The following is a 25817-nucleotide window of genomic DNA, read 5'->3' on the forward strand; positions in this document are numbered from 1 at the left end:
TGAATCCTTCAAAAATGATTTTCATACCAAATAAGTGTAAAGAACCTGTTTCAAAGTAAAATCTTACCAATCTTAAAGGGGAAAGAAGACTAGCATGAATTAATAAAAAATACAAATAATGAAATATGTTCTAGTATTTAGTTATATCAAAATTCATATGACTAACACAAGTTCAAACAATTTGTCTTCTATGTTGCCATATAGCCTTTCACTGCAATGCTGCTGACACTTATTTTCTCATAAAATACTTTCATAAATAGTGAAAAACAGACTTTAGTTCGATCTCCATCAGCACAATCACAATTTCTAAGTAAGTGGATGGGGCTGGAGGTATAATGATTAAGCCTCAGATGAGTGCCATTTCCAGTCCAAGCTGCTCTGCCTCTGATCCAGCTCCCTGCTAAGCACAGGGGAAGACAGAAGACGGCACAAGTCACTGGGCCCTTGCTCCCAACACAGGAGACCTGGAGAGAGTCCTTGGCTCTTGCCATCCTCCCGGGCCAGCCCCAGCCACTGCAGTCATTTGACAGTTGCAAAGTGAGCCAACAGAAGACCACATTCTGTTTTTCCCTCTCTCTAACTCTGTATTTCAAATTTTTCATTAAAGAAATTAAATAAATAATCAAATATGTGGATAAAAATTTTAAAGTTGGAATATCCTATACAAAGGGGAAGGAAATTTAAATATTTGGATTACAAAAGCAATCCTTTTGGGAATGACTCAATCAGTTTATCTGGTACCTGGTACCAAATGCTGAGTAACCAAATGTTTCTAGGAGCTTACCAAATTAACTGGGTTATTACAGAGTTGACTTACCAGAGCATTTTCTTTTATCTGTAGATTATCTAAAGCCACATTTCCTTTACAAAAGAGAAAGAGGGGAAATATAACATTAATACACCAAATATGAGTCTCATCTGTCATGCAGAAACCACTCACAAAGATATCATGTTACCCACTAAGAACAGAATGGGGGACAAAGCACACTGAAGGAATTGTAGAGGCTACCGGCACAAGACAGCTGATACACATGAGCAAGAATGATTTTTTTTTAAGATTTCATTTTTATTTGAAAAGCTATAGTATCTTTGGGTTAGCTCAATGTAAAAGAGATTTCCAGGGACCAGTGCTGTGGTATGCTGGCATTCCATATGGCCCGTTGTTCAAGTCCTGCCTGTTCCACTTCCGATTCAGTTCCCTGTTAATGTGCCTGGGAAAGCAGCAGAGGATGATTCAAATGCTTGAGTCCCTGCACCCACTTAAAAACCTGGAAGAAGCTCCTGACTCCTGCCGTTCGCCTGCCCAGCTCTTGGCTGTTGTGGCCATAAGGGCAGTGAACCAGTGAATGGAAGCTCTTTCCCTCTGCCTCTCCTTCACTCTCTCTATAACTGTGCCTTTCAAAGTAAATCTTACCAAAAAAAATTTTAAAAAAGGAAAGAAAAAGAAAGCAATTTGAAAATATTTAAACAAGCTAATATTTAGAGATAGAATAATGAAGAAATGGGAGCCCTATTGGACTGTTACTTTTAACACTAAAATTTGACAAACGAGGCAAAATCTCAGAAGGACACAGAGAGACAAACATGAGGACAGTAACTTTGGATTCTTTCCCGAATTATGGCATCAATGACCATTTCTTCCAATGAATACAGTGTTAATCTTTTATGGTCCTAAACTTCCTACCCTCCCCCTGATTACTGCTTTTGGTTCTAAGAGTCTTTAATCAGCACACTTTGTCTGTATTCCCACTAAACTAGGGTCTCGTACTCTACCTTGTGCAGCATTAAGACCTTGATTATAATGTAAATTTAAAAGATTATCTCAAAAACTAAAAATGAGAGACAGAGCGGGAGAGATGAGAGATGAGAGAGGAAAGGTAGAGGGGTATATCATATTCTTCGAATAGTATCATGAACTATAATGAGCTTATTATCTTTGCAGTAATATCACATTAACACGAAAAATTAAACTATCCAAAGATTTGTAAAAGGTAGGCCCCAGAAAAGGCCTACTAAGTGTGACGTGCTATAAAGGAAATTATTACTAGAACAATATCCCTTTAGCGAAGTGCTCAAGGCCTACCCACAGAGACGGAACTCGGAGAATTTTACAAACTTTCTATTGGCATTCCAATAGAAAGAGCGCACAAAATGCAGGGAGGACTGGCCTAATTCTTGCAAGGGAAATTGAGACCACACGCAGGTCTAGACTGGAAAGCTGAATACATATTTGTTGGATGGGTGGGAAACAAGGGCAAACACATGAGTAAGCCACATTTAAGAAAACACAGGAGGGTTGGTGTACCTGGAGGGTGTGAACACAGGACAGGAGATAAAGTGAGAGGGCAGGCAGAGCCAGATAAAGTTCAAACTGGACACAACAGAAACAGGAAACACAAAAGAGATGACAACATTCTGGAACCATCACTATACTATGCAACAGGCATTCAGTTACCTGGATATTGCCACGCTGACTTTAAGGAAGAATGAAAGGGAAGGACAAGGAAGTAGAGACCCGAAGATAGAACTGTCCACTGAGAAGGCCTAAGTCATAGCATATGCAAACTGTGGCCCCAAAAAACTGCACAAAGGCATGGGAAAATGTCTACAGGATGTTAAGTCATCTTAAAAGGTGAAAGAATGCCCAGACTGAGATAACATAAAAAATACACATATATACATACACAAACATAAAAAACTATGACGGGACATCACAATACTCATTTGCAGATCAAAAAGTTAATTTTCCTTGAATAAGTAGTTTTCAAATTTTGTAAACTGCTAGAAACTGCAATAAACAGATGGAGAAGCTAAGCAACCTCACAGATGGGAAGAAAACACTGCAAAACTACAATGGAAAGAAACTGAAAGAACACAGGTAACCAGGCAACTTCTGTAACTTCCTGAAGAAAAAATGAAACCTAAAACATAACCTGTAATTTGAGAGTGAAAGAGGTGGGAATTACAGAGAAAGTTATCTCGGAATCAGAAGCAACAAGATGCCAGCACTGCCCAAACGTAGGTATAACAGGATAGTCAAGGAAGGCTGGGATGTCTGGCAAACCACGGGGTGGGGGTTTGGGAACCTTAAGCCCAAATAGAGAAACACTGCTGGATTTCATTTTCTCACATGAGGAATGATGGTTACAGCAAGCCCCAAAGCAAATCTGAAGCCATACAAATGAGTTAAACAAGATCCTAGCTTCACCAGAGTCCCTCAAAACCTGCTTGATGGTCCTACTCAGGGACTCCATTCATAGGTCAAGTGTTACTGACAGTTCAAGCTGTTTGCACTAGAGATGAAGTTTTTCTGACTTCTGCTAAAGTACTAAAATAATCTGTGCAAATTTAAAAACCTTACTATTTTAAAAAAAAACTGATTCTATTGCAGTACAACTGTGGTTCTTCAAGGTGACATTTAAGACATGAAATACTGGGTCTGGCACGATAGCCTAGTGGCTATGGTCCTCGCCTTGCATCCACCGGGATCCCATCTGGGTGCCGGTTTGTGACCTGGCTGCTCCACTTCCCTTCCAGCTCCCTGCTTGTGGCCTGGGAAAGCAACAGAGGACAGCCCAAAGCCTCGGGATCCTGCAGCCATGTGGGAGATCAAAAGAAGCTCCAGGCTCCTGGCTTCAGCTCCACTCACTGCTGGCTGATGCAGCCACATGGGGAGTGAGCCAGCGGATTCAAGATCCCTTCCCCACTATCTGCCCTTTGCCTCTCCCCACACACCTCTCCCTCTCTTTCTTCCTTCTCTCTGCAAATCTGACTTTCCAATTAAAAAATAAATCTTTTTTTAAAAAGATGAAACACTGAAAACAATTTTAAAAAGTATATTCAGAAAGGCCAGCAGACATTATAGGAATTTGTACTGGGTGGTAAGATTAAGGGTGGCTTTTTCATTAATGTGTTTAGTACTTTCTATAGTATATAATAATCAGATACAGCTTTTATGTGAAATTATTATACAAATTATAATAAAAAATGGAGAAATAAAACAAAAACAAATTCTAATATCAATGTGATATCTTCTTCCCCTAATATCTACTTTACCTATAGACCCATAAAACAAACAAAAAAATCTATGCCTGCTATCCAGAGTTTAACAAACAAACGCAAACTTCCTCTCTGAAAATATGTGAATGTTATCTAGCAAATAGTGTTACACTGTTATCTAGTAACAGTGTAATTCCATAAATTATTTGTACTGAAGGAGGAGACATTAGTCCTAACACATGGAGAAGGAAAGAATAACAGAAAATTCCAGATTAAAACTGGCATCAAAAGGTAAAAGTGCATTCATTCACTCAACCAGAGGACTAACACCTTACCTAGGAAAGGCACCAGACTAACCAGCGCTCTCCACTAAACTGCACACTCTCCTAACAGAGCCACATACAGTAGTCTCATCATATTGTCTATGCATGCCAGGAACTCCATACGCATAAAAATAATTTACAAACTAAATTTAAATATATTTAAATATATTTCCGCTCAAAATTAATCATTTTATATTTACATATTGAAGAAAAAGGTTTAATTTCCTTTTTTGTATCAAGGAGAGTAACACAGCAAGTTCACATATGAGCAAGTTATAACCACTGTAACCACACTACCAGAGCTGATGCACAAAAGTATAGCAAGATTCTAGAAAAGTGAAGGAAAGGGCCAGGCGCGATGGCCTAACAGCTAAAATCCTCACCTTGAACGCACCGGGATCCCATATGGGTGCTGGTTTGTATCCCGGCTGTCCCGCTTCCCACCCAGCTCCCTGCCTGTGGCCTGACAAAGCAGTCGAGGATGGCCCAAAGTCTTGGGACCTTGCACCCTTGTGGGGGACCTGGAAGAAGTTCTTCACTCCTGGCTTCGGATGGGCACAGCAATCACCATTGCAGTCACTTGGGGAGTAAATCATCGGATGGAAGATCTTCCTCTCTGTCTCTCCTCCTCTCTGTATATCTGACTTTGCAATAAAAATTAATAAATCTTTAAAAAAAAGTGAAGGAAGGACACGTATTTGTGAAGGGAGAAGGGAGAACGATAGCTAAGTGCAGATGGATAAAACTCTTCCAGCAAAGAAAGAGTAACATCAGTCCCACGACTGGACAGTGGTTTCTATTCTTCAAATCCAAAAAGAAAAAGGTGAAAGACAGGTGAAAAATGTTGGTGCAGGGCTCTCTGCACTGAACAGATCCACAGGATGAAAGCAGGCAACAGGTACAGCCTGTGTATCACAGTGGACCCAGTATGGTTCTGAGTAATTAACAACCAACATCTTGCATGAGTATGCACTACTGGAAAGTCACAAATAGGTCAGTACTGATGGGCATTTAAAGAAATAGCCTAAAAGGTTAAATGTTGGATCAAAAATGATCATAAATAATCTAGAACACAGAAATAAAAGCAAATGCACAAACTCAGTAAATGCCACCAAGAGCTGAAGTTATGTAAACAATAAAGCAGAAAAGGATATCATTGCTAGATTTTTTTTAAATGAGCTTATTTATGAAAACAAATCATATGGGGGATGAGCACTCAGCACAGAGCTAAAAGACACCACACGGGAGGTACACATCCATTGGCAGAGTAGCTGGGTTGAGCCACAGTTCTGGCTCTTGCCTCCAGCTTCAGAGAAGGCATGTACCAGGAGACAGTACATGATGGCTTGAGTTTTTGCAACACACACAGGAGTTCCAGGATGAATTCCCAGCTCCTGGCTTCAGCCTGACCTGGCCGTAGTTTTGCACTCATCTGGAACATGAAACAAAAAAGCAATGATCTCTCTTGTCACTTTTTCCCTCTATCACTCTCTCTCTCTCTGCCTTCCAAATAAATTAAAACTTAAAAAAAAATCAAATGATACTAGCATAATACAAAACAAGTCTGTCTTAAGTCCAAGAAAAAAATCTAAACCATATATTCATAAAGGTGTAAAAAAACAAATGTAAAAAATAAAGTGCAGATGTTAAACACCTCCAACCAGAAATAATCTGAACTTGCAAAGATCAAGCCATACCTTCCTACCATACTTACCAATTTTAACTTTATGTAAATTCCTAACCTGACTATAACTACCCTACCAACTGTCCTCATATTAGATATTTAACAAATAATGACTTAATGGATTACACTGGAGTGGAAACTATAAGAAAATAAACTTTAGTATTTCAGAAAACAGCATTAGATCCAATACGTTATTCAATGCTCATGGTGTCCTGAGCAGAAAGCATAATGTACGTATTAAGAAAGGCAAATGGAGGCGCATAGAGGTCCAACAGCTGATCTCAGAACCTACAGCAACCTCATTCCAGTAGGAGAGCCAGGAATCCATTCTTCTGAGGCCCCCACTAAGTGCAGGACCCCAAATTCTTCCCCCCGAAAACCAGAGTAACAAAGGTCTAGGATTTCACTTCAGAAGGTCAATCTATTTCCCTCAGGGAGGAAAATGCCATCCAAAAAACTCAGTATTGAGAAGCCGTAGTTGTTGGCTCTACTTTTAGTCTCCACATTTTAAAATAACAGTACAAAAGTCCAAAAACAAAAAATGGCAACTAAAATTAGTGCCAGAGCATAGGTAGAAAGTTAAAATGAAGTCCAGGGGTTTAATAGAAGCACTGCCAGTGCCAGAAGAAAAGACAGTGCCACGGGGGAAAACACTGATGTAACAGAGAATGAGAGTTGCAAAATGGTCATATTTATGCTTTTTCCAAATCTACTCTTATCTCATGGCAGAATTTTATAAGTTATGTTTCAGAAATATTCAGACTAGAAAAATATTTTTAAAACCAATCCCTTTTCATAAAGAAACTGAAGTCTAGGTTATACAATTGCTTACTGGCAGTACTAAGAATAGATACATCTCATGACTCTTTGGTCAGTGTTCTTATTATAAAATGTCACAATCAATGCAAAACTGTGATTAAAGACAAGATCAGCAAACAAAAATGTTTTCTCTGAGCCAAGAAGCTGCATCTGCCTTTTGCAAACTAATACAAAAAGAACACATAGTGCACATACTTAATTTTGTTTTCCTTTTTTTGAGTTTCATTTTATTTTACTTGAAAGGCAGAGTGACAGAGAGGGAGAGACACAGAGGTCTTCTAATGGTTGGTTCAATCCCTGATTGCAATGGCCTGAGCTGGACTGCTCCAAAGCCAGGAGCTTCTCCCCAGTCTACCATATGGGAGAAGGGGTCAGAGGACTTGGGCACCTTCATTGCTTTCCCAAGCACATTAACAGAGAGCTGGATCAGAAGAGGAACAACCAGGATTCAAACTGGCACCTAGGGCCCGGCGCGGTGGCGCAAGTGGTTAAAGGTCCTCACCTAGCACGCCCCGGGATCCCATATGGGCGCCGGTTCTAATCCCGGCAGCCCCGCTTCCCTTCCAGCTCCCTGCCTGTGGCCTGGGAAAGCAGTCCAGGACGGCCCAAAGCTTTGGGAACCTGCACCCGCGCAGGAGACCCGGAAGAGGCTCCTGGCTTCGGACTGGCATAGTATCGGCCCGTTGCGCTCACTTGGGGAGTGAATCATCGGACGGAAGATCTTCCTCTCTGTCTCTCCTCTCTGTATATCTGCCTTTCCAAAAAAAAAAAAATAATAATAAAAATAAATCTTTAAAAAAAAAAACATTAAAAAAAAAATTACTTTCAAACCGGCACCTATATGGGACACCAGCACCATAGGCAGTGGTTTTAAAATATATGTCATATACTGTTTTTTAACATTTTATTATTATTATTATTATCATTTTATGATATAGTTCCATAGGTTCCTGGCATTTCCCTTATCCCCTCCCCAATTCCCTCTTCCCCAGCTAATTCCTCTATATCATTACTAAAATATAGTTCTTCATACACAGTTATATATCCACCACTGCAGGTATGGACAGTGGCAGAGAGTCCAGCATCCTATTGTCAAGATATAGTGAACAGTTTCATTTCAAGTCCATCTTTGTCTGGAAGTAGAAATGCATGTTACATTGTATCCTCACATCTGGATGTTAGTCTCCATTTCACAGCTATTGTACATCCCCTTAAATGAAAAGTGATAATACAAAATCAACAAGAATTGGGAAACAAGATCCAGGAGGGGCACAGAACTCCCAACAGGCTTGATCAAAAGCGATCTTCACCAAGACACATGGTCATCAAGCTCTCTTCAATCGAACATAAGGAAAAGATCCTTAAATGGGCATGTGGAAAAAAATCAATTGACATATAAAGGAATGCCAATTAAACTCACAGGAGATCTCTCACAGGAAACTCTACAGGCAAAAAAAGAATGGAGTGACATATTCCAGATTCTAAAAGAAAATAATTGTCAGCCTAGGATAACATATCCAGCAAAGCTTTCTTTTGTCTTTGAAAATGAAATAAAATTCTTCCACAATAAAATATGTCATATACTTTTAAAATTTCATTTATCTGAAATACGAACATCCATTATTTATTTGAAGGTAAGTAATTTGCTTCCCAAGGAAGTAAGGAACTGAAGTAAATGAAGCATTTGTAAGAGTACAGATCAATCATTTGTTAATGATCAATTTTTTCATAAATAATAAAAAAATACTGGAGCAATACATTTCACCAGAATTTAGCTGAGGCCCACATGACGCAAGCTCCGGCATCCGATATGATGCCGGTTCATGTCCCAGCTGCTCTGCCTCCGATCCAGCTTCCCGCTTTTGGACTGGGAAAACAGTAAAGGACGGTCCAAGGCCTTTGGACCCTGTACCTACATGGAAGACCCAGAAGGCCCTGTCTCCTAACTTCAGACTGCTTTCACAGCTATAGCTGTGGACTCCAATTCAGTAGTGAACCAGCAGATAGAAGATATTTCTCTCTGTGTGTCTCTCCTTCTCTCTGTAAATTTGCCTTTCCAATAAAAATAAATAAACCTTTCTTTAAAAATGAATCTAGCAGGTCCAGCACAGCAGCCTAGCAGCTAAAGTCCTTGCCTTGCATGTGCCAGGATCCCATATCGATGCTGGTTTGTGTGTTCTGGTGGCCCCACTTCCCATCCAGATGTGGCCTGGGAAAGCAGTCAAGGATGGCCCAAAGCCTTGGGACCCTGCACCCTTGTGGGAGACTTGGGAGAAGCTCTTGGCTCCTGGCTTCAGATCGCTTCAGATCGCTTCAGCCCCAGCCATTGTGGCCACTTGGGGAGTGAAACAGCGGACAGACCTTCCTCTCTGTATATCTGACTATCCAATTAAAAAAAAAGTATTTTTTAAAGAAATGATTCTAGCTATGAAACTCATATTAATCATTCCAGTCTTCTCTTAACAGACATTCACGGTGACGCTGCTATGAAAGAGGAAGGTGGAAGTGAGAAAGGCCACTGCAAACTTCCCATTTCCTAATCCAAAGAGGAAGGCTTAGCCAAGCAAGAGGGGAGGCTGCTGAGTCTGCATTACACTCCCCCGTCAGTGCATCCCAGGAATCTCATGATGCTGAGCAGTGTGACCTGGCCAGCAGAGTGGGGACCTAAGGGACAACTCCCAACTCCACCTCTAGGAGAAGGGTGAATTGTTAACTAATGATGCTATATAAATACGTAGAAAGGCATTTTCAACTTAAGTTATAAGCACGCCTATGAATAACAGTAACTGAGTCTAAATCTATTACCCACCAGTACTGCCTGAAGACTGCTACTTTGTGTGTGACAGAAAGAGCTAATGCAAAACAAGACCTTCACTGTACAGCAAGTGTTGGCCTAGTGGAAAGGACTAAAAAATAACTCTACGTTTAGAAATACCTAGATACTGACTTATTTTATATGTCAATGTGAAAAGAACCAAAAAAACTATGCTTCTCTGCATTCCAAGCAGCTATATCTGTACATGTATATCTGTTGTGATATCTGTTATATAATTGTATATATGCCTGTGCTAAACCTGTAATATATGTCTCTTAAGGCAATGTAATATTTAAGACCTGGATTCACAATATATATCAGCATGAGCCTGGAACTCAATTACCTTATATTTTATGATGGTGGCTCTTTACTTACAGATATTAACCAGAGAACAAAAAGAAAAGATTACTGTGCTATTATCTCAATGAAAATGCAGATGAAACAGAAACATCTGCTAACGAAGAAGCTCCTCGGGCTCCAGCCTTGTTCAAATCAGAGAACCTGAAAGCCACAAAAGAGGGCCCTGTCTAGTTGTTCATTTACAGACGAGAAACTAACAGGTCACTGACCTGTGGCTGGACAAAAAGCACACAACAAGGCACCAACTGGGAACCACACCCCAGGTTTCCTCACCCCTCCTCCAGCATTTAGTCCCTCTCCTTGCTTACAGTGTGCTCTGCTCCAACAGAATAGGTTCAGCAACCCTAATCTAAAAATACAAAATCTGCAATGCTCCAAAATCCTAAACCTTGTGAGCATCGACCATGTTACCACGATGGAAAAGTCCTCACTTGACCTCACGTACATCACAGCCAGAACACAGGCCTACATAAGTGGGCGTTGCGGTACGGGAAGTTAAGCTGTCACTGGGATGCCCCCAGTCCATAACAAGCACCTGGTTTCAGTCATGGCAGCTCTGCTTCCATTCCAGCTTACTCATAACTCATCCTGCGAAACAACAGATTGTGGCGTCAGTACTTGGCTTCCAGCCACCCACATGGGATACATGGAGGAATTATATGCTCCTGGAGTCAGGACAGCTCAGGCCCAGTTGTTGAAGGCATTTGGGGAGTGAATCAGTAGATGGAAGATTCCCCCTTTCAAATAAATGAATAAATACATATCTTTAAAGTAAAATTTAAAAACAAACAGGCATAGGGGGTCTGGCATGATGGCTCAGTGCCTGAATCTTCACCTTGCACTGCCAGGATCCCATATAGGCACTGGTTCGTGTGCCAACTGCTCCACTTCCCATCCAGCTCCCCACTTGCAACCTGGGAAAGCAGTCTAGGACAGCTCCCATGTGGGAGACCCAGAAAAAGTTCCCGGCTCCTGGTTTTGGGTCAGCTCAGCTATGGCTCTCGTGGCCATTTAGGGAGTTAACAGGTGGATGGAAGATCTTTATCTCTCCTTCTCTCAGCACATCTGATTTTCCAATAAAAATAAATAAATTTTTTTAAAAAAATATATAAAAATGATGCATTATATTTCCTTCAGGCCTTGTATAAAGGCTTATAGGCAATACAAATGAATTTTGAGTTTAAACTGAGATATCATTCCCCCAAACTTTCATTATGTACATGCAACTATTTCAAATTTCAAATTCTAAAAAGGAAGGAAAAAAACCTGAAATCTAACACATTTCTGGCCCTGGCATTTCCAGCCCCAACCATTTTGAGCAAGTGAAATTCAGTCTAAGCCAGGGAGCTGATGAAGAAGTGCCAGGAGGAGGGTGAAGGACAGTAGGGAAAACAGCACAGGCTCAGTCTGGGTTGCACAGCAACACGCTCTGAAGCTCCCATCCTTGGCCTCCATAGCCAACCTCTGCCCCTGTGTTTACTCCACCTGCCCAACTGAAAGCTAGAGGTCTGACTGGAGGATGTTCTTGCTCTTCCACAGCAAAAAACCCTGAAATTCAGACTGACAGAGGTTCTACATTCCAGTGATACTATTCATGCCAACTTACAAAAGATGCAGCATTTCAACACACCGTCTCAAATATGTTATTCAAAAACAATTACATCTTGGACATATCTCAAATCACTAAGGGCTATGTAATTCACCTCCTGGTATCAGTCTGTGGGAAACAAAAATCCAGATAAAGCATCTTGTCTGAGTAGGTAGAACGTGTCTACCAGGTCTTACTTAAGCCTGTCAAAATTGGCTGGCATGTAAGAAAAGCATCCAAAATACAAACTCAAATTCAATGTTTCTTTTTTTCTTTTAGAAGCCTGTTTGGAAAATAAATATTTAGATACCTAAGGCTGACTCTACACAAAATTGTCACTCTATAGTATATTAAACTCCTAAAGGCTGAAGTTAGACAAAACATACTATACTTAAAAAATAAAACAAAATAGGTTGTTTTCCATCATTCAGTCAAGTTTACCATCAGTATTACTGTATTATTAACAAAAATAAAGGATTTTCACACTTTTCTCATAATATTGATATAGTCTTTGTACATATTATGAGACGGGGGCTTAAAAATTGATATATTTTGCACTGGAGCTTACACTCAGCAAATAATTAGGTCTTAATTTTATGCAGAAGTCTTCCTAAATCACTTTTTAAGATTATACAGTAATCACTTGGCATGGGAAAAAAAAAAGATCTTTTAAGAATAAAAACAGGGGGAAGAAAGGATGGCATGTGTTTCATTTGTTTTCTTCAACTCCAACTTAAAGGCAATATCCAGTGCTGTGGGTGCTAGGCACAGCAGTTAAGACACTGTTTAGGACACAAATGCACTCTCTGCTTGATTCAGCTTCCTGCAAACGCACGCCCTGGGAGACAGCAGGCAATGGCTCCAGCATTTGGATCCCTGACACCCACAAGGGAAACCAAGGAGTTCCAGGCTTCGGCCTCATCCAGCTCACGCTACTGCGGGTATCTGGGGAATACACACCAACTGGAATATCTTTCCCTGTCTGTCCTTTTGCCTTCTCCCTCCCTCTCCACACTCATCACTCAGCCTTTTGAATAAATAAGTAAAACTCTTTAAAAATACATTTAGGGCCAGTGTGTATGATGGTTCACGTCCTGGCTACTCCACTGCTGATCCAGCTCCCAAGTGCTTGGGCCCCTGAACTAAGGAGCTCCTGGCTCCTGGCATCAGAGAAGCCAGCTCTGCCAGTTGAGGCTACTTGGAGAGTGAACCAATGAATGGAAACAGTCTTGCTCTCCCTCTCTTTTTCTGTTACTGCGCTAAACTAATAAATCTTTTTTTAAAATACAATTAAATAAAGACAATATTGGGAGAACACTTTCGGTCTTTGACATTCCAATAATTTTCTCCATCCTTCTCATTGTATGTTTTTGCTCACTGTAGATTTCACTGCCACTAACTATACATGTACAAATGTATACACAGCATATTTTTCAATTCCTGTTGCAGTACTTTGAGTGGTAAACAACAACTTCCTGAAATTATCAAAGTACGCATTCTTATCAACTTTGTAATTTTCAGTTACCTCTTAATCTTTCTCTTCTTATAAATTCTGTGAGAGAAATCTATTCCCTAAGTCCTTTATTTCTTATTGTAGCTTGTTCGACACAAGGTAGATCTCCTCTTAACCCAGAAGAACTTGGTATTCTCCTTGGACCAGGTTTCTCAACTGACACCTAGGGCTCAATAATTCTCTGTTACAAAGACCTGCTGTGTGTGCAGTAGGATGTTTAACAGTAGAGCAACCAGCTCCCAAGAGCAGCACACCTCTCTCAGCACAGCAAGCAGAATATGTCATGGACCTTAGTCAAGTATCTCCTGAGCCGCAAACTAACAAAGCGTCCACTGAGATGAACAAACTAAGGTCTAGAAGGGCAAATGAGTTATCCAACACAGCAACCCAGTAGACCTACAACTCAATGCTTTCTCAGAAGGCAGGCTTACTAACCCGCTGGCTTTTTTCAAATCTCAAATCATGTTTACTAAACACAAGTAACAAATGGTATTACTGCCAGTATTTCAAAGGAACACATGGTCTCCACAAAAAGTCCTGATTATTCAGTCCTTAGGCATCCTTCTTCCTTTTCTTTAGCATTATATTTGGTGGAGGAAGGAGGAAACACACTAATTTCTGAAACAACTACAGTGATCAGATGACCAGAAACCTAGTTTAAAAAAAAAAAAAAAAGGCTCCTCGTCCACAGCTCCAGGCAGCATTCACAGGTTCTGTAACAGCACTGGGCACAAATATATGGCCCACATACATAATTACAGATGTGAGGAGCCATACCAAAAGAAAAAAAAGTAAGTGGGTTTTTATAATTTAATTCAATATGTTCAAATATCTCAACATAAAAACTAATTCACCTATTTCTTTTTAATTATATTTTATTCTTATTTTTAATTTACATAAAATGAGTAGCTTTCACAATACAGATTTTAAAAGATAGAGATCTCACTATTTTCTCTCCCCTTCCTGCTACCCTCTCTCTCCTTTATTATTTTTTCCCAAATGATTATAATACCACATTCACTGTAGCAAGCTTAACTTTCCAATATTAAAGGTATTATGACATAGCTAGTAGAGTTAGAAGGAAAAAGGAAAATAAGATTGCATACAAAAAACTAAAGTTAAAATGGAACTCCTCCTGTTACTCAGGAGTAGACTCCTGCTGCATACAACAGTTACTTCACAGTATTCTAATGTCACTCATAGAGATTACACTTATCGTGCTGTGTGTTTTAGTTGTCACAGATCAGGGAGAACACGTGATACCTGTCTTTTGGGAACTGACTTATTTCATTAAGCACAGTGGTTTTCAGCTGGGTCCATGCAAATACTAAAACCTGATTCTTTTTTATGGGTGAGTAGAGTATTACTCCACAGTAGACCTGTACCACATTTTCTTTATCGAGTCATCAGCTGATGGGCCCCTGGTGGGTCCCATATCTTAGCTACTGCACATTGCATAGCTATAAACATGGTAGATGTCCCCTTGTTTCAAAAGGAGACAAAAATATGTTCAAAAGTCTGTGTGTCTTTTTTGCTTGCAGCACATTTCAATTTGAACTACCCACACACTGCAAGTACTTATTAGCTACAGGGGCTGGTGCTTATCCTATTAACCAGCCTGGGTCTTTAACTGAAGCAGTTTCATTGAAAGTTTTTTTTTTTTCCTCAAATGCTCCAATCTTCTTGAGGGTGACCAAGTACCCAATATCCCCAAATTTTAACACGTTAATTCAAGCACATCACCTAGCTCTTGACAGGATAAGCAAGCATAACATACTTATTGTCAAGTATTCTACACCTAATCTCTAGGATGAAAACGTTGGCACACATTCCTGGGCACATAACCAAGCAGGCACTAATTAATGATGATGCTAGCCCGGGCCTGAGGTTCTCTCCACCCTTCCCAAACTACACCTGAAGGCCAAGACTCCTCCCATGCTAAGTCTTAAGAGAAGAAATTGCTTCTTCAGAAGCTAAACGCAAGAAGAGTGGAAGGGGCCCTTAGGGGCACGCCTTTCTGAGTGATCTTCCAGTGCCTAGCCCTCCTCAAATCAAAACAGAAGAAAAGCAGATCCTGTTCACAGTGTAAAATGCTCCAGAGGAGAACGGCGGGACGCAATCTCCATTTCCCTGGACGCTACTTTATTTATCGGGATATGATTAGGAAGCTGTGGTCACTCCACTGCTAGCGGAGGCAGAAATGGTGTTGTAGTTTTGTTTTCGTTTCACTCTGAAGGCCTTGGAGCTAAAGGCGCCGCACTGAAGGTCACGGGAAGCCCTCCGAGATGGACACTGCAGAGCGGGGCAGGGGCTTGGCTGGTCGGGGAGGGTGGGCACCGCACCGGGACAGCGCGGGTGTGACCCCCGCAGCATCTCCCCGCCTCCGGTCACGCGCGTCGTGGTCATCCCGGGAACCTGAGGGAGGAGGACGGGGCGCGGGCAGACACAGGCTCCACCGCGACCCGCACCTGTCGCCCCCATCCCGGACGCCGAGTCCCCCGCCGGTGGCGGCCCCTCCGCGCCCGCCGGCCGCGCCCCTCTCACTCACCGCCCCAGATCCCCAGCTTGAGCTGGGACTTGTTCAGGTTCTCCACATAATCCCCCAGGAAGCGGTTCAGCAGGTCCGCGACCACCGACTCAAACACCATGGTGGGGCTGAGGCGGCGGGAGGAGGAGCCGGAACCACGGAGCGCAGCCCAGGCCGGCGAATGACAGCCCCTCGGCCGCCAGCCCGCCCCCGCGCCGCGCGCGTGACCCCGAGTGTGCGCAGGCGCGCCGCCGCCGAGCCCTCCGGCGCTGCGTGGGCCCCGCCAGCCCGAGCCCCGGGGACCCTCCGCAGCCGAATCCCAGCGGCCTACGCGGAAGAGAAACAGAACATTCGAGGAGGAAAAGGGCGACCCGGCGTTCCTGGGCGCGAGGACAGCTACGTGACCGCCTACTGCTGAGCTAGGGCCGCAGGCGCTTCCGGCGACTCCTGCACAACCGCGGCTTCCACTGCGGACCTGGGGGTGGGGGATGGAGACCCTGAATTCTTGTCCTGCTGCCCGTCGCCTCCGACTGGGGCAGATTCTCAAAAACACACCTTCCTAACTTAGAGGCGGCCCTGAGCCGCATCAAGATGGCAGACAGAGTGAGAACTTCAGACGCGATGAGCTAAATCCGGCCCTTTTCCAGAAGTTACATTCGTTCCTTCTTCACAAACCGGAATACTTCCCTTACTCTTTTTTACCCGGGTGAGTGCGTGCTGGCTGTTGTTTGTATATTTACTTTTTGCTGTGCTGACACTGAGCCGTGTCTGGGACGGCCAGCCATTCAAAGCCAAAGTCTTGCCGCCCTGCTGAAGTGAAAGCACCCCTTGACAAACCAGTTCCCCAGCGAGAACTGAAAAGCTTTTCTTTTTCTAAAATACATTTCAAAAAAAAAAAACTGTTAAACCATTGTACACAGAAATTTTATTAAAATGCTTTGCTTGGATGATGGAAGTGTGGTCACTCCACAGACAGGCAAGTAGAAATAGTGTATTGTTTCTGTTTTTGATTTTCTTTTAAGGTTGTGGAGCTAAACGTGCCTGGCTGAAGGCTGAAGTCCCCGACGCAGGGCTGAGCGGGATTAGAGGCTTGCTTGGGGCCTCAGGGACTGGGCAGATCCCCTGTAAGGTGGGAACCTGGACAGCGCGGGCGTGACTCTCAGCGCATTTCTCTGCATCCCCGGTACCAGCTCCCTGCGACCTGCACCTGTCCCAGTTTATGTCTGAAAGAGAATGCTGCGTTGTTGTTAGCATGAGCTACAGGGTCAAAGAGAACACTTCCTAAGTGTGTCTTTTGGAGATTGAAAAAAAAAAAAGAAAATATCTACCACGGAAGGTACAAAAGAGGAACAAACGTATTAACAGAATCATAAACATCCACCTCCAATTTCATTCCTGCCACCGGAAATCCTCAACTGTTTTTCCCCTCCCAAACAAAATACCTAGAAGAAACTTAAGGTTTACATCTTCCTGGCACAACTGATAAACTGCCAAACCAGCCCCTGCTATCACCTTATTTCCTTAATTACCCTCATCTCCTCATGCAGCCATGCACATTGCACACGCCACCCCTGGCCTGGAGACGTGTCTAGCTCTCACCTCTTTTTTACACTGTCAGTCTTCCCAACCTCAGGTTAGTCAACTGCTCAAAGCCAGTGTGACTTCTCAGTCCTCAGAATTCCCTCCTTGATGTGTCCCCAGGTGATTTCTACTTCTACTTCCTAGCAGTCCTAGCAGTATACCACCCCAAATCACCTTTTATTCTCACTACCTCTGCTCTGAGGCAAGTGCAAAGGAACTATATTCTGATAAAGTGGCCATAAAAAATTAAGAAAAAAATGCAAGGACACGTGAACAGTCAGAACATGACCCAGGCTTCCTGGCATGGTCTCCTGAGTGGAACAAAAGGCATAATCCTGGGGGAGACATGAGCTTTGCTAGTGCCTTGCATAATAGTTTCTTATACTTTCAAAAGAAAAAAAAAATATATCAATTTTTATATGCCTCATCTCTTAAGTTGAGTGTCCTCTATCCAAAATGTGAAGTACCATAAGTGTTTCAGATTTTGGAATTTTGGAGGGTTCTGAAATGTTTACATGGACTTTACTGATTATTTACAACACAAAAATCTGGCCTGCTCCATAATGTAATCTTAAGCCCTTCTGAATGCTGTATTGGTGCTCTGAAGTTTTCAGATTCCAAAGCATTTCATACAAGGGGTACTTAACCTAAAGTTTATCTTTCAATTACTACTAGTTTCCCAATACCAGTATTTCCTTGTAATCACAAAACAATCTACGAGCCAAGCAATACAGTTAGTATTGTCCACACTCTTAAGAAAAAAAAAAATCAAGCTCAGGGATATTAAATTACTTACCGAAAGCCCACAAATGGTATTAATGTCCTCTGCCTCTCTGAGCTCAACTTTTCTCTTTCAGTAATTCTGTTTCATAACAGCTGGGCTAGTATTTCTCAGAAATATCACTTTTGGTATTAGCAAAATAAAACATCTCTTAGAAAATTAAGCTCAAAATGTTTAATACATGGACCAGCATTGTGAAGCAGTGGGTTAGGTTTATGATGCCCGTGTCCTGTACCTGCACTGGTTCCAATCCCAGCTGTTCTGCTAATGAATTTAGGGAGGCCACAGATAATGGTCCAAGTGCTTTTGTCTCTTTGACCCTTGAAAAAGACCAATTCTTGACTTCCACTTGGCCCAGACCTTGCTGTTACAACCATTTAGGGAGTGAACCAGGAGACAGAAAATTTGTCTCTCCCTCTTTTTGTTGTTCTGCCTTTCAAATAAATACAGAAATTGCTTGTGGCTGGCTCAACAGGCCACCGCAGCCACCTCTGCCTGCAAGCACTGGCATCCCATATGGCCACTGGTTCATGTTCTGGCTGCTCCACTTCCCATCCAGCTCTCTGCTTATGGCCAAGGAAAGCAGCAGAGGGTGAATCAATGCCCTGGACTCCTGCACCCACATGGGAAGACCCAAAAGAAGCTCCTGACCCCCAGCAGCAGATCAGCTCAGTTTTAACTGCTGCAGCTTTTGGGGAATGAACCAGTGGGTAGAAGATCTTTCTCTGTGTCTCCTTCTCTCTGTAACTCTGCCTTTCCAGGAAAAAAATAAAAATGAAAGACATTAAAAAAAAACTTTTAAAAATCTTTAAAGACAATAAAAGTACAAATAATGCTATTGTTATACTACAGTTTTAAATTTTACTTATTTATCGCTCAACATGTTTTGACAAAGTGTTATAAATATTACAATAGTTCCTCAAATCGGGCCTGAAGCAATGGCTCAATTGGCTAATCCTCATCTTGCAATGCCGGAATCCTATATGGGGGGCCAGTTTCTGTCCTGGCTGCTCCACTTGCCATTCAGCTCCCTGCTTGTGTCCTGAAAAAGCAGGAGAGGATGGCTCAATGCTTTGTGACCCTGCTCCCACATGGCCACTTGAGGAGTGAGCCAATTTATAGAAGATCTTTCCCTCTGTCTTTCTCTCTGTAAATCTGCCTATCCAATAAAAAGAAATGTTTAAAAAAATACAAATTGTTGGGCCTGGCACGGTGGCGCAAGTGGTTAAGGTCCTCGCCTTGCACGCCCCGGGATCCCATATGGGCAGCCCCGCTTCCCTTCCAGCTCCCTGCCTGTGGCCCGGGAAAGCAGGCCAGGACGGCCCAAAGCTTAGGGACCCTGCACCCGCATGGGAGACCCGGAAGAGGCTCCTGGCTTCGGACTGGCATAGCATCAGCCGTTGCGCTCACTTGGGGAGTGAATCATCGGACGGAAGATCTTCCTCTCTGTCTCTCCTCTCTGTATATCTGCCTTTCCAATAAAAAAAAAAATAAAAATACATATTTAAAAAAAAATACAAATTGCCAAAATCATCCATGTTTCATTATGAAGTCAGAAAATCACAATCGTAATTTGAAATAAAGTATTGTGTTGAGAAATCATTAGCTCTTCAGTAAGCTTTCTACCACTGTGCCAGAAAGAATTTACAGAGGTCAACTGAAGAAAATGAAGTCTCCATATTACCTTCATTCCAGAAAGCTAACAAAGGCAGTTATGAAAATGAACTGCAGTGAGATACTGAGCAACAAATACAGATGAGTGAAATATTTCTGCTAAAACAAAAGTCAAAATAGGCAAATGAAGAATTCTTAAAAAGTAAGGCAATCTAGCTTCAGATTATCTCCCACTCCATTTCCCAACTCTGGACCATTTGAGGAAAAACAACAAAAACATTTGTATAAAAAAGGAAATCAGGATATGTATGAAAAAACTAATAAGCCACAATACCACGGGCTGAGTAAAAATTTAATGAGGAAACACAGGGATCGATTCCACAATGTTAGAGGCAGACATTTGAAAGTCATCTGGAAGCATTTTCTCCATCATAACCATAAGCCTTTCTTCCTTTCCTTAACATGCAGCGTGCCCTACACAAGTGTTGTGTGTCTGCTTTAAAATGCTCAGCTTCCGTTTACCTGCTTCTGTTTACTTCACCCAGGTATTTTCCATTACTGAATGTTTTGAAGCTCCAGCTGTGCATTCAAGATGGCCATGGTCTTCCTCTGAGAATGTATTTGTGTGTCCAGGTACTTAACCTGACCTTGCTAAACCATCCTCCCTAGTACTGGATGGCTCATGCTTCCGTGTCAGGTAAAACATGAGGCTTAATGTGCTCACGGGGAACAGTCACATGAGGACAAAACTCGGCTGTTTTCAAGAAGTGTTGCACAGGAAATGCTTCCCGAGGCATTACTGAAGAGGAACCATTAATAAAAACAAAACAAATCTGCTTTGGTTGGCTGGGTAGAGAAATGTTTTACAAAGAATCCATGTGTGCATCAGCTAATCTTTGACCAGGCTAACGTGCTTAATAATAACAGCTAGCTGTTCGCCAGCACTTACTCCCTGACAACCATTTCCACATGTATCTTTTTAACTCTTAAGACAATTTTATATAAGTATTATTACCCTCTTACACCTCGGACTCAAACATGTTAAATATATTTGTTTAACTTCTTAATCAATTTCTCAAGAGTGTGAGCTGTGATCTGTCTTCATTTTAACCACAGGCTCTCTATGATCTCACACAAGGAGCTAACAGCATGTTGTCACCTGAGAAAAGCTGAGTCAGCACAGGCAGAGAACTTTCAAAAACACAACTAGCTAATCATGCTCTCATAGATTTAGCCCTGGCTCAAGATATCAAGACAAAGAAGTAACTACTCAAAGACACTTCAGACCCAGAGACCCACCCATCTTTCCCCCAAGAATATATAGAAAACCATTCACTCATGTCTGCTACTTCACCCTCATCATCATATTTCTTTTCTGATGGATGAACATAGCTGATCCAGTCTTGTGCATCCTGGATTCTCTTGTGTAGTGTGGAGGCAGGAATCCAGGAAGCATGCACTAAATATCAGCATGAATGAATGAATGAGCACTTGCTCTCCTCTGCAATAAAAATAAATATATCTGACAATGCACATCAGGCTCTAGGCTGAACTTTGCATGTGCATTGTACTCATGACAACTCTATGGATCTTCAGTTATGTATTAGTATCATTTCTGCATTTGATCCTAGGGTGTAAAAAGGTTGAATACATTAATTGCAGCCCAAGTGAGCCACCATGGTGGAAGCAATGTCAGGTATGTTGTCAGATCCATCTTTCCTTAACCACTGTACAGCCTCCCATTCCATTTTAATGTCAATACTGCTTATGCATATTTAATACTGACTATGTTCTAGGCACAGAGAAAAATATTTTATAGCATTTACTCCCCAAAACAACTTAGTTATGCCCATTAGTAATTATTTTCTCCATTCTCCATCTTCACTTAGTGAGTTTGGATAAGTTAATGGATCTCTCAAAGTATTTGTCAGTTATAAGACAATGACAATCAGAATTTGCACGTTTTTGTGACAATTCTAAGACTATCATTAAATCATCTTATGTGCCTTTATGTCCTGAAAATGATAGATAGATAGATAGGTAGATAGATAGATCCCCTACACATATATTTGCATGAATTCAGTTCACTAAATATTATTTGGAGAAGTGACAAATCACAGGTTGGTATCCTAGGCGGAAATACCACATACCAAAATGTTGAACAAAATGCTTCAGGTTTCTTTCAGCCTGAGCTGACGGAAAGCAGCTCTTACAGAAGGAACACAGGCTCACTCTAAAAGGAAGGAGAAGTCTGTCTTAGGTGGGCACAGCCTCAGGAGGTCCCAAGTGGTCAGGGTGCCTCCCAAGAATGAGTCCAGGTGTTAACAGGAGTATTATTTTTTCAGTCAAAATTCAACACACACAGCTTCAGAAGCAGGTTGTGATTTTTTTTCTCAGTCCGATATTGTAGATATTGTGTATCTACGATAAAGTGCCCTAATCTTAAGCACACATTGGACACCGCCTTTTTTTTTAGATGTCTTCTTTGACATATGACACACCCCAGCACTGTAACTCTACCTGGTTCCAGATATGAAAAGTTTCCAGTACCCCTTAAGGTTCCCACCCAATCCCCAGCAGTACAAAACCAAAAAAGACTATTTAAAATCAGGATGGAAACCTGGAAAACCAAGAGTGTCTGAAGATTGGACAATTGGAAGGCTAGGTTTGAGGAAGGGTATTGGATAAGAGGCAAACCCAACTTTTGCCATCATTTGCATGGTGGATGTAGAGTGCTTCTATGCATTCACCGTGATTGTAACCACTCAGTCTTCACAGTGATGCTGCCATAACGTCAAAATTTAAACCTCTTTAGAACTGTGAGGAAAGGAAAACTTGTCCGGGGTTTCCAACATTTCCACCTGCAGCAAGAGAAAGTATCCAGATCCGCGCCACGTGGCAGCACGAAAGAGGCTGGCCTGGTGTCAGGTTACCAGGGAGCTCACCCCCCCGCTGGCGCGTATTGGCCAGCGCTCGCGGCACTGGGTATAAAAGCTCGTACCCGCTGTCCTAGGACCCGGGTGCTGAACCCTACCGCGCGCGCTTTGAATCTCAGGGGCTGCGGGCCCCGCCCGCTACTTGCCCAAGGCAAAAGGTGGTGGACACCCCTCTGACGCCAGACCCTAGGTACGTAAGTGGGGATCTGTGGGCTTGTTTAATCCCACCCGGGGGGAAGGAGGAGCTTTCATCTGAGGCTTTACCTCTACAAGGAAAAGAGAAAAATCCCAGTTTCCTGGAGGGATTGGCAATTATTTTAATTTTCATTGTTAGACCCGAAGCAGTACTCCCTTACGAATGCAGTAAACGATCGCTGAGAAGCAAAGCCCCTTGGGACATTTAATTTTTGGTCATCTCCACTTTAAGCTACAGAGATTTAAAACAAGCAGCCCCTCGAACGTGCGTGTAGTTAAGACAGAATTAGCTTTTTAATCACTGAAAAAAAACAAAAACGGTAGGTGCAGTTTGCCTGTACCCGGCAGACAGGAGGCACTCGGACGTACAACACAAGGGACATAAATGAGTGCACCCCGCGGGGCTCGCTATGATAATCCTTGTGTGCTTGTGCTTTGCAGGCTGACCAGCTCACGGTCATCGCGATTGTGCACCTGACGCCAAATGTGGTGCCTGGAACGACTAGGTTTGAATCCCGAGCGCCTCCTGCGGAGCGGAGATGGGCTTTTCTCAGGCCGGGCTCGCCCGGACAGGATTCGCACGCCCCCGTGCGTGAACGTGCTCACCCCAGACCGCATCCCTGAGTTCTGCATCCCGCCGAGACTCGACCGCAGCCTGGCCTTGGCCACGCTCCAGAATTCTTGGAGTGAGGAGACAGGGACAGACGAGAGCGCCGGCCGCACAGACTGGGACCCGCGCTCACAGGCTGCGCTCTCGCTGCCTCACCTGCGCCGCACGCGCACCGTCTATGGTTTCTGCGCGCTGCTCGAGAGCCCGCACACCCGCCGCAAGGAGTCGCTCCTCCTCGGTAGCCAGGACGCTGTCGCGCTCCGCCCCCGGGCTCACACCTACAGCGGCAGTCCAGGAGGTGCAGGAGGCACCTCCATCGTGACCCCGCACTGCTCGCGAGTCTCAAGCGCAGCGCTCACCGCCGACCTCGCGGTCCCAGGCGGCCACCACCCGCCTCAGGATACTCTCGCCCCGCGGCTCCGCGACCGCCGCTTCCTACGTGCCCCGGCCGGGCTGCTGAGCCGAGCGCTGCGCATCCCAAGGATCCCCGGCCCAGCCCGCGCCCGCTCCGTTTCCCACGCGAACAAGGACGTGGAGCGAGGCGCTAACTCCAGGTTCCCAGCCCCTGAGTCCCTAACGCCAGCTCCAGGCACACAGCCCGAATGCCTGGAAGCCGAGGGCACCATGGCTCTGGGACGCGCTGGTTGCTCCCTGCGCCTGGCCGCCGAGTACAGTCCAAGCAGTGGGCACCTCCGCATCCGGCTGCTTCCAGCAGAGGGCCAGGCCGGGGGCATCCTCGAGCCCCACTCCATCAGCTGCCGCATCAGCCTGGTCCTGCATTCTCCAGACTCCACACGCAAACAGCGCAGGGCCGTGCTTGGCCAGAGTCGCAAGGCCGGCCTGGACCAGGACTTCTGCTTCGATGGCCTCACGGAGGAGCAGGTGCGCCGCCTGGCCGTGCGCATCAAGGCTGAGAACAAAGGCCGCGGGCTGGAGCGGGGCCGCAGGCTGGGCCAGGGTGAGCTGCTGCTGGGCTCCTTGCTGCTCCTCTGAGGACTCTCTGAGCCCCACGGAGAATTTTCGGACTCTGCACAAAATAAACATATTGGTTCTTTGACCCAGGTCGTTGTTTCAGTCAAGTAGTGTCAGAGGTCGTCCAGGATTAACCATCAGAAGTAAAGGATGTAATATTTTGCACAGATGTCTTTCGGAAGCATCATCCAGCGAATGCAGTGGTGCGTCCCAAGCTGTGTTCCATAAGCACCTGCTAGGGAATAATGAGCCTCATGAGATGTCAGGACTAGAGACTGTTTTGACGGTCTATTTGCTCATGTCCTCATTTTAAAGTTTGTTCATTTCACAATAACCATTAGATCATGTTAGAGCATTTATTACATCTGAAGCATGGAGACCTCAGAAAATGAGGCCGAAAGAGGTAAAATGGCTCATGAAGGTAAATAGGCAGTTATTACCACCTCAGAAACATAATCTTAGGAACATTTTGCTGGAAAAATCACTGGAGAAAATGTAACATCAAAATTAAATTTTAAGCTCTAAGTTTCAATAATAAGCATGATAGTTTTCCAAGTATTCGTTTTTAAAAAAATCTTATTTATTTGAAAGGCAGAATTAGAGAGAGAGAGACAGGGGGAAAAGCTCCACTCACTGGTTCAGTAACTTGATGGCTACAGTAGAAGTCAGGAGTTTCTTCCAAGTCTCCCATGGGTGCCATCCTTCACTACTTTCCCAAGCCATTAGCAGGGAGCTAAGTGGAGCACCCAGGACACATGCAGAATGCTGGCACTGCAGGAATGGCAATTCCCACTGTACCACAATGCCAGCCCCTAACTTAATTCTTTAAAAACTGCCCTGCCCACTTTACAGATGAGGTGACTTAGGTTTAAGAGTCATGATTTCAGTCTAGGCAGTCAGTGTTCCACTCATCACTCACATGCTGTAACTGTGTCTAAAAGGCTCATCTCATTAAGACAGCCATCTCTCTCTGACACTGCTGGTGGTTCACACTGCTCTTACTCTAGTGGAAAAGGTAGTTGGCTGAAGTGAACGAAGTATGACCTCATGCTAATAACTTGGGCACTGATCTCAGCATGTGGGTATAGGACTGTCTGGAGAGAGCTTCCTAGCCTCAGGAATGACAGCCTTTTTGCCCTCAAATGAACAAATCTGCCAGGCAGGCAGGCTATAGTGCATACACAACACTGATCTACCTCTGAGTTTTGACTATTATGGATGCACTATGTTAAAGGATGACTTTTTCTCAATCTGCACATTCATGGCCAATCATTCACCCTTTTCTCATGCACGTTGGTATTCTAAAGAAGAGCTGAGAAAGTGAGATATTATCCTATGTGGGATGGCGTTATGTGACCACGTGATCTGTCTGGATTCAGAAGCAATTTCTGTTTGCATTGTACAAGTTGATCATGTTATCCATGACTGCTCATGAAAAATGTGACCTGGAAGTTTCAGCCAATACCCAGGCTTGAATGGAATGTAGGTTATTGTGATGGT

General features: G+C 43.4%; 2 protein-coding genes across 4 annotated transcripts in view; one reads left to right on the top strand and one right to left on the bottom strand.

The window, feature by feature from the left end:
- Positions 1-15834, bottom strand: part of VPS13C (vacuolar protein sorting 13 homolog C) — a 171484-nt gene extending 155650 nt beyond the window's left edge. For all 3 annotated transcript variants that reach the window (XM_040969557.1, XM_040969556.1, XM_040969558.1), the window contains exons 1-2: positions 15650-15834; positions 818-861 (exon numbers count right to left, since the gene is read on the bottom strand). In XM_040969557.1, the coding sequence (XP_040825491.1) occupies positions 818-861; positions 15650-15749 (144 nt within the window). In that variant the 5' untranslated portion in view covers positions 15750-15834. The remainder of the gene's footprint in view (positions 1-817; positions 862-15649) is intronic.
- A 7385-nt stretch (positions 15835-23219) lies between these two features.
- On the top strand, positions 23220-24338 carry C2CD4A (C2 calcium dependent domain containing 4A). Its single transcript, XM_040970117.1, has one exon. The coding sequence runs from the start codon at positions 23220-23222 to the stop codon at positions 24336-24338; it is 1119 nt and encodes a 372-aa protein (XP_040826051.1).
- The last annotated feature ends 1479 nt before the right edge of the window (positions 24339-25817 follow it).

The sequence above is a fragment of the Ochotona curzoniae genome, unplaced genomic scaffold, assembly GCF_017591425.1.
Source record: "Ochotona curzoniae isolate NIBS_2020 unplaced genomic scaffold, NIBS_Ocur_1.0 scaffold_4701, whole genome shotgun sequence".
Lineage (NCBI taxonomy): Eukaryota > Metazoa > Chordata > Mammalia > Lagomorpha > Ochotonidae > Ochotona > Ochotona curzoniae.